General features: G+C 36.4%; 1 protein-coding gene across 1 annotated transcript in view; it reads right to left on the bottom strand.

Moving 5' to 3' along the window:
- Window positions 1-310: 310 nt before the first annotated feature.
- The window catches only part of LOC107680011 (protein phosphatase 1 regulatory subunit 12A-like), an 85,114-nt gene continuing 76,016 nt past the window's right edge, over window positions 311-9,408 (bottom strand). The window contains exons 19-24 of the mRNA XM_016475754.1: window positions 9,353-9,369; window positions 9,120-9,246; window positions 8,925-9,029; window positions 6,732-6,779; window positions 5,471-5,521; window positions 311-883 (exon numbers count right to left, since the gene is read on the bottom strand). Coding sequence (XP_016331240.1) covers window positions 797-883; window positions 5,471-5,521; window positions 6,732-6,779; window positions 8,925-9,029; window positions 9,120-9,246; window positions 9,353-9,369 — 435 coding nt within the window. The 3' untranslated portion in view covers window positions 311-796. The remainder of the gene's footprint in view (window positions 884-5,470; window positions 5,522-6,731; window positions 6,780-8,924; window positions 9,030-9,119; window positions 9,247-9,352; window positions 9,370-9,408) is intronic.

Below are 9,408 nucleotides of genomic sequence, written 5' to 3'. Positions count from 1 at the left end.
TTTTTAAGCTTTAATACATGAAAAATCCCATGTGTTAGTCAGAGCTGAACTGATTCACTCAATAGGACCATTGGAATAAATTCCGTTTTAATGCGTTCATACTGTCATGTCACGTTTTATATGTGCAATTATAGCAATAGCAAAATAAAATAATATAATAATTGCTATAATTTGCTAAATAAATGAAATGTCAAAATTGTTGCGGCATCATTTGGGTTTGAAATGGCCCGTTTCTCAGTTAGCAGATTCCTCATCATTGTGGAATGCTGGGAAGTCTTCTGTTGAGAGACAGTGCCTCTGAGGACGAGACTTCTAGCACGATTTGGGAAGGGGGCGTGATTCGGGAGGACAGGAAGAGGACATGGAAGGAGAGAGCTGCACATTGCATAACACATCTATACAGGAAGGAAGATTAAAGAGCGGAGCAAAAAAACAACAACAGCCAAAAAAAAAAGAAGGAGATCACAAAAAAGTGTGGCACAAATAAAATCAGGTGTTCTGTGACAGCCAAGAGAAATCTGATGCAAGTGACGTATGTACAACTAAGGCTTATTGGTTCAATAGTTTTTCGAGGCTTTCCCCGCCCGCAAAGTGTTCAATGCCATTCTCTCGCCTAACGCTTTTCCTTAGTTCTGTAAACGCAGTGGTTCTGTGTGAGCGGTGAGGCGGTGGAAGCGAGGGAAAGCCGAGGACTGAGAAACGGAGGGGGAGACGGAGCCTTCTTGTCGCCATTGTCTCGTATTAATATCTAGATGTGCAATACCGTTACTGCCGGAGGTTGTGGAGAGGGTCTTTTCTATTTGGAAAGCTTGCTTATGACTCGGATCAGCGCTCCATTCTCGTCCTTTAGCCTCTGGTTGTCTGCTTTCAAGTCTGGTAGCGTCTGGAAGAGAGAACAGGAGAGGGACGGGTTAGATTAACAGACAAGGACGAGTGCTTGTGTTGCTGGCGTGGCTCTAGATACTGATGTTTGTTGATTGTTGCACTTCCTATTCAACACAACCCCCCCTTTTAACCGACATGGTGATGGTGTCTGATCTGGAATCAGAAAGATGGCGGTTCTGGGATAGGGGAAGAAACGGCTCGGGAATGTCTCCTGAAAACTGCTGGACTAGAACCAATAATAAATAGCACGATAATGTCTAATCGCTGGGCAGGCGATAATTCTCTCAATATTTTTCATTCTTCTGATTATATTTGATACACATCTCAATTTTATATTTGCTCTGAAATTACTTAAAATTATCTTTTTAATATTTTTTTCCCAACCAAACATTCACTGCAGACTCAAAATGCTTGATGTAAAAGGTAAAAAAAAAACTTTCCCCCCAGTTTTACACTAATTACCCAAAAGTATACTTACAAAAAATAGAAAAACAAATTAAAATGAGTATTCATTTTTGTCAATATTTATTGACATTTACATTTTCATTTAATAACAATGACTACAATTATAATTTAATAGTATCAAGTTTTAATTCTATATAGATTTAATTCTACATTTGATGTACATTTATATGCAGCAATTATATATGTATTTTTTATTTTACATTTGATAATTTACATGCATATATATACTGTGTATATATATACATACATACATACATACTGTATATATATATATATACATACATACTGTATACATACTGTATATATACCCGTTTCTCAGTTAGCAGATTCCTCATCACCAGAACCAGCACCATTTCGGTAGAAAAGGCACCGTCGATCCACACAGGCACACTGCAGATCAATGGGAAACCGTAGCCATGCACTCTCAGATGGAGGGTAAAGAGGAGGACAGCACTCGGGCCTCTCTCGGTCCTCTCTCTCTCTGTACACACAGAGTCCCTTTGTGTGTCCTCGACTGGACGGAATAAATAAAGGGGCTGGAACACAAGTGTCTGTATAAACCACAACACTGAGTGCTACTCGATACCCGACCTGCTTCAGTCTTCAGGTTACAGTGTTGAAGCTGAGATCTGTAGCTGAGATTTCACCACCACTGGCCTCATCGACCGTACAACACTGCACAGACGGATAGAAGTCAGGAAAACTACTCTACTAATTGGACTAACTGGAAACGGAGTTTTGTAAATACAATCAAACATGTTTACGAAAAAAGGAAGAAGCAGCTATGAAAAAGGATCTGTTGGGAGCAACTAGCTGAAGTAATAGTCCAACCATAAATGAAAAAGTCATCATCGTTTATTCATTCTCATATAGATCCAAACCTGTGTGACTTTCTTTCTATTTGTGAACAACTAAAGGAAGTCAAGCTAAAGAAAAGCACAAAAAGCCATTGTGTAACCTCACAGGTCCTAAAACAGAGCAAGAGTCATACACTTTCATGGTGCCTTTTTTTCCTCAATATGAAGTTTTACAGTCCTAGTAAGCTTAACGGTACATTTTTTGCTACCTAACTTCCACAAAAGAAAGTCATCCAAGTTTATAACACTTATGGGGGTGAGTAAACGATGACAGAACATTCATTTTTGGGTGAAATATTTCTAAGAAGAAAGGCAAAAAATCGTGTGCCAGTGAAGAACTTTAGATATTTTGCAGGAACGCAAAGAAACAACTTCCTTGTGATAAACTCGCCACTGACAATTACATTTTAACGATGCAATGATACTTCCCAAGAGAGTGGTTTACAGTTTGAGTACTGCAGTTGTAGACTGGAAAAATGCATTAAAAAGAGTCCATAAAAACAGTGTTAAAGTAAGTCACAAAACAGAACTGAGTAAAAGAAACAACTTAAAAACCTAGACAACAAAAGTAATAATATACTGTGTTTGAGGCCTATCGGCAAACAGATAAGCATCCCAAAAATGCGTTTCATTCTGTATACAATCAGCTAGATTATGCTAGAAAAGCTCCAATGTAATTTAAGCGTTTGCCAGCGACAATCTGTGGATTAAAATGCATGAGTTTCCAGAAGCCATGCAATCCAGATTATGCTCAGGCAGGGCATAAATAGAAGTTCAGCTCCAGAACCAAAAAAATCTGGGACTGGGGGGATGGGTGGGGGTCTCCAAAATTAAAAAAAAGCCGAGAAACTATATTTGATTTCACAAAAACCAGTCAAGCACCTCATGCAAGATGCTGGAGTCATCCAAAAGGAACTGCACTTCACAGCAACACATTCGAGGGGGAGGACCCAAAAAAGTTAAAACAAGCTGGGGAAAAAAAAAAAAACAGTACAATTTATTACTAAAAAAAAAAGTTTCAAAAATATAAATATTTAGTACTGACAATTTGTAATATGTCATTTGTAAAAATAAAAGGTAAATATTTTATTCTAAATGAAAGTAGAATTTTATAGATGTCATTTGTAAGCATCATTCATAAAAATCTGGGTAAAAATTATTAGTTTTAATTTTGAATTAATATTAATTTAATGAAAGAAACATGCCTTTTGTATAATGTCATTCGTAAAAAAATCCAGCAGACTTATTTTATGTACTGTTTTAATGATAAATGTGCAAAATATCAGTAATTTCTAAAATACATAAAATGTACAGTATTTTTGTAGCCATTTTTAGCGATAACTGTACTGTGTTTTCCACAAAAAAAAAAAAAACCAAAAAGGGAGGCGGAGTATCAGCTCAGACACAGGCTGGCACCTGCCTTTATATGGGTGTGGGCGGAGCTGAATGGAGCATGAGGAGGGGTGTAAGGGGAGGTGGGGGCGGGTCTACAGGTCTGCGGCGGGAAGGTGGCTGCAGCCCTGTGAGATTTTGGAGAGCACGCGGGCCAGCGCCCTGTTCTCTGCCTGCAAACGCTCGTTATACTGACGCAGAGACTGCACCTGCTTTACCTGAGGAAGATTCTACGAGAGACAGAGAAAGAGAAAGAACGATAGAGGAGAAGATGATAGACATCAGACAAAAAAAATGCAAAAAAGGAATAATGTGATAACGTAAACTATTAAAGGGAACGATAGATCACTGAAGGAAAAAAAAAGTATGGGATCTCAAAAATAATTCAAAGAAATTGAAAAGGAAAACGCACACACATTCACTTAGCTATAAATGGGGACATTTAATAGACATCTATTTTTTTTAGGGAGTCGTGGCCAACTGGCGGCTTAAGCACACTTCCAAGTGGACATTAAGATGGTTTAAAATTATATAAAATAAAACAAAAATTTTAAATCTTGAAAAGCTAAAACAGCTAAAAATCAAGACATTAGCTGACATCATTTCTGATTTTAATCTGTTCCCTTAAGAACTGAGAATTTTAAAAGTGTGATTTCTAGACCTGAATGGAAATTTCTAAAATGTCATGGATTTAAAAAAAAATAAAAAAAATAGAATTTGTCTAGTTATTTCAAGCTCTAACATTTTTTATCAGGTAGAAATTGCTATGTGTGAGTACAAAATAACAATAATACAAAAAACCTGTAACCACAAATAACTAGCAATTTCATTGGCAATTAAAAAATAAATAAATACAAGAAGTAAACCCTGAATAACAGTTATGGAAAGTTATAGAATCATGGAATTTTAATATATTACCAGTAGTTTCAGTATACATTTTTTTTTTTTTTAATTTAACGAGCAGCTTTGTCATTATAACAAGTACCAGAAATATCTTGGGGGACCTTCAAATATTGTCTTTGACAATAGGGGGCCCTTGGAGTCAAAAAGGTTGGGAAATACTGCTAGACTAACCAAAAAGTAAAATACTAATTAAAAGAAATAAATAAACAAATAAATAAATTATAAAAATGTATATATCAGTTTTAGTCCTCAATGTAGTTTCATGTATAGATTCACATGCACACAAATACACACATACTCTCTTAAGAAATAGGGTGAATTCAGTGGTGAACACCATAATACTGAAATACAACAATCCATCATGTCGCAGAAAGATTAAAACATGCAAACCAAAGGCTAGAGAAATTGTCTTGCATAACCTCAAAAAATTATAAATCTTGCTAACCTTCCACACACACACACACACACACACACACACACACACACACACACACACACACACACACACGCACACGTCTTTTAACATTAACTTCTTTGTAGTCACCACAAAAACGTTTAAAAAAGTATATCACACATCAGAAAAAGAGCCAACTTGTCATAAGATATTCATGTCAGAAAAGAGATTTAAAAGAATGTACAATATAACAATATGGCTGAAATGGGTAAACTGGGCTTTTTCACACTCACTATGAAGCAGATATAATATAACAACAACAAAAACGCAGTCTTATATACGAGCCTTAAAGACCCAACAAAACCAAAAGGGGGCAAAGTTTTGTAGCTTTTAGTCCATGGCTGTTATAACTGAGGTAATCTATATGCTAGCATACTTAGCCATATAGACACATACAAACACATGATACAAAAAATGGATCAACATGCAAAGTTTTTCATTTTTGTTTTTATTGGTGATGCACACAACACACACACACACACACACACAGTTTAAAAACACAAACAAAAAGTACCTTTAGTTCCTCCTCCATCTCAGAGATCTTCCTTTCTAGAGCTCTTCTTTCCTGCAGACACACATACTGACAAGTTAGCTCACATGGCCATAAAACACAAACATCTGCATGATTCACCATCACTGCAAACAAAGAAAGATACACACACACACAGAATCATGGATGCATCAGGTGAATCAACGTCAAAACAGAGAAAGACGTGAACAAAGTGAAGGAAACCACACACTGCTTAGTGAAGCAGATCAAGAGCTAGAAATATAGTCCGGTTTGTTCAAGCTCACACCTGGTCTGAGCACATCAAGTTAACTGTACAGTGTAATTAAAGTAATAATAACTATTTGAAAATGGTTAAATAATTATTATTTTATTTTATTAGTAAAAAAAATTATATAATAAAATATAAATCATACAAATACAATACTATAAATATAATGTGTGTGCTTCTGAAAAAAATACATTTTTTTACATTTATTTAAAATTAGTAGTTAAAAAAAAAGTTCAGTATATGTACAGTATATAGGCATGTGTACTACGTTTCAACAACAGACAAAATTAGTGCATAATTTAAGGAATAATGCAAATAACTAATATACATATAAACTACGTAAATACTCTAAATGGATGTAACGGGAACCAAAAGAGCAAATACAAGTTTTCGAATGATTTTCACACAAAGATGATGTCCCACACACATGCAGATACGATGTTTGAAAGAGAAACCACACCATACTCTCTATCTCACATGATACATTATTCTTTTCAAGTCTGGAAAGGTGTGCCGCTTTAGTGATTTCAAGAAAAAGAGTGAAAGAGGGATCGTGATTGGCTGACGGGGTTTGGTTCCAACCCCCCGGGGCTGTGAGAGGCATGTGATTCAGCCACTAGCAGAGCTGTAAACACTTTAAATTCAGGTTAAACGTTACCCAAAGCACCCAGCTGAGCCTGACACCTGCCTGCAACCTTCAGACATAAACCAGTGTGGAACAGTTACAAACCATTAGGTCGATGGAGGCCAGAATTCAGCATTTATCTGGATCAGGTTGTAAACATCTCAGCATTTGAGTTGAGATGTGCTGATATGGGGCTTTATCCATAAAGGCTCCTTTATGGACTGAATGCCCCATCATTGCATTAGTGTGAAGTACATCTGCTTATCTACTGCCATGGCACATTAACTTGGATGGTGAACGAGGATTCGATACATTAAAACTCAACAGAAATGTTTCACGAGACAACAAATTCAAGTAACAGTTGTTTTTACCCTTTTCTCCATCTCTAGCTGTGATCGATCAGCAAAGCGCTCCTGCCTCTGTAACACAAACAACACAATGGATGAGCTCAGGGGCTTTCTTTTTCTGGCCTAGAAATCATATTGGTTGGATGTATTTGGATTTATTTGGATTAATTTATTAATTTGATTGACTGATTCTAGCTATTTCTAGTCTTTCTCTTCCCAGGCTGAACTTAAAATTCACATTTTAAGATATTTCTAGGTTTTCCAAGACCGATTCAACAACACAATGCGACGGTATTAAAATTGGAACCCACAATAGGGTAAGTTTTTAGGGAAATAAGGAAAAAAAATTACAAAGCTGCTGATTTAATTTAATTTTATTCTATTCTATATTCATTTCTATTCTTTCTTTTCCCAGCCTGGAAATTAGGGCTGGGCGATATGGCCAAAAAATTATCTCGATATTTTTTTTTCATATCAGTCGATATCGATAATTGTCACGATAAATGTTTAAAAGTTTAAAGGCAGATTTTTGCTCTAATGTGAAAGTTGTAAAAAAACAGATGGTTAATTGTGGTTTTCAACTATTCTTTATGGTCGGAACATGACAAACACTTCGTTTTTGAATTCTTTACACTTCTCCAGTCATTTTTCATTAACAAAATAAATATCTTAATAGAAAAAAATGTCTTAGTTCTGCATGTTCTAATAATGAGTAATATTGTTTCAAATCAAGAAACAAGTTTGTGTTGCCTGATAATATTAATTACATTTTAATTAACATTTAATTAACATTTTTTTGTCTCTTAGAAATACACATTTGATAGTAGCTTGAGTTAGGATGCAGATGTAGATTTATGTTCATTATCAAAATCAGTAATATCTGTAAAAAATGTTAGCAATCTCATTTTTATATGGTGAAATGTAATTATTCTGACTATTTAAGGTATTTAAGGTGTTTTTTTAACCATTGGTCTTTCATAACATACATTTAGATCATGATAATCACAGTTAAAACCACAAATATAGCACCTCAATACCATGGTAAAAAATTAGTATGGCTTGTTGGTATTTATGAGAAACAGTAGTCTAAATACATTTATAAATGCATAAACGCTATAGTTTAATCACAAAAAAATACTGTAATTATATTCCATTACCCCTCCTTCAATATATTTAATACATGTCTACATTAATAATATAATAAAATTCGACACGAATACCAACATTTCTGACACAATACCATGGTGCAGTTAGTGCTACTACAGTAAATCCATGGTAAATGATGGCGATTTGTAGATTAATAAAAAGTCTTCTGACTGTATCGTTGCGCACAGTGTTTCTGCTGTTTGTCAGCGCTGTTTCATCTGGCTGTAAACAGAGTTGTGTTCCTCGCTGAATTCAAGCGCTTCACACTGGATCTCACAGCGCTGTTCAGTGTCGCGTGAGCGAGACTCATCTCATCTGCTCTAGTGAAGCTCACGCCGTGCCGCTGTTTGAACTTTGATCTGAGCGGATAAATGCTCCGAGTGGCGCTCTTTCGTTCCGCCTTTGCCGCATTATATCAAACATTTATCGAACTCTTGTTATCATTTATCGAGGAAATCTATACCGTGCGATAATTATCGTTATCGATTTATCGCCCAGCCCTACTGGAAATCAAATTTTAAAATTCACTCATATTTCTAGGTTTTCCATGACAGTGACAACCCTGTCTGATGCAACAAAGCAGTGTGAGAGTACTACAATTATCACGATTAATTTTAACATTGAAGAATGAATTGTTGGGGGGTTTTTTTCCGCAGTTTGATCCGAGCGGATAAACGCTCCGATTGGCGTGCTTCAAATGACTAGCGCTCTTTCGTTCCGCCTTTGCCGCATTATATCAAACATTTATCGAACTCTTGTTATCGTTTATCGAGGAAATCTATATCGTGCGATAATTATCGTTATCGATTTATCGCCCAGCCCTACTGGAAATCAAATTTTAAAATTCACTCATATTTCTAGGTTTTCCATGACAGTGACAACCCTGTCTGATGCAACAAAGCAGTGTGAGAGTACTACAATTATCGCGATTAATTTTAACGTTGAAGAATGAATTGTCGTTGTGTTTTTTGTCTTGGTGTCTCTTCGAGTGCAAGATGATATATGGGCAAACTTTCCATCATAGAGTTCACAAGGAGTCTCTCAGAAAACGAATCCTGGACAGGATCTCACCTGCGTGGCTTTCTCCAGCTGCAGTTTCAGGTTTGCCAGCTCCAGTTCTGTATCACGTAACTGAGCTTTCAACTTCTCGTTTTCAGCTAAAATCTGCTCACAAAGCTGCAAGCGGAAAGAGCATGTTGGGTAAACACTCAACTATAAGGAAACCACTATTTTACAGGGCGTAATCATACAGTGCAAAGTTTGTACCTTCTTATAATCAGTGGTGTCGTCTCTTTCGAAGCGAGAGTACGGCCGCCGGCTCTCCCCAATGCCACGGCTACTCAAAGACTCATAACGGTCGAGGGAGGAAGTGCTAGTAGAAACAGGGTCATTCCTGAGGGGGAAAAATGAGGGTTACTTATATTATTCATTTGGGTTCTCATAATAAGCATGAAGACATGCATATTTAGCTGCTCTTAAGTGTTTTTTGGGATACATACCTGGATAGTCTGTCGCTCTGTGGATGTGAACAGAGAGAGAGAGAGAGAGGGGAAGT

The sequence above is a fragment of the Sinocyclocheilus anshuiensis genome, unplaced genomic scaffold, assembly GCF_001515605.1.
Source record: "Sinocyclocheilus anshuiensis isolate Anshui unplaced genomic scaffold, SAMN03320099.WGS_v1.1 scaffold200, whole genome shotgun sequence".
NCBI classification, from domain to species: Eukaryota; Metazoa; Chordata; class Actinopteri; order Cypriniformes; family Cyprinidae; genus Sinocyclocheilus; species Sinocyclocheilus anshuiensis.
This window is presented reverse-complemented; position numbering and strand designations above follow the sequence as displayed.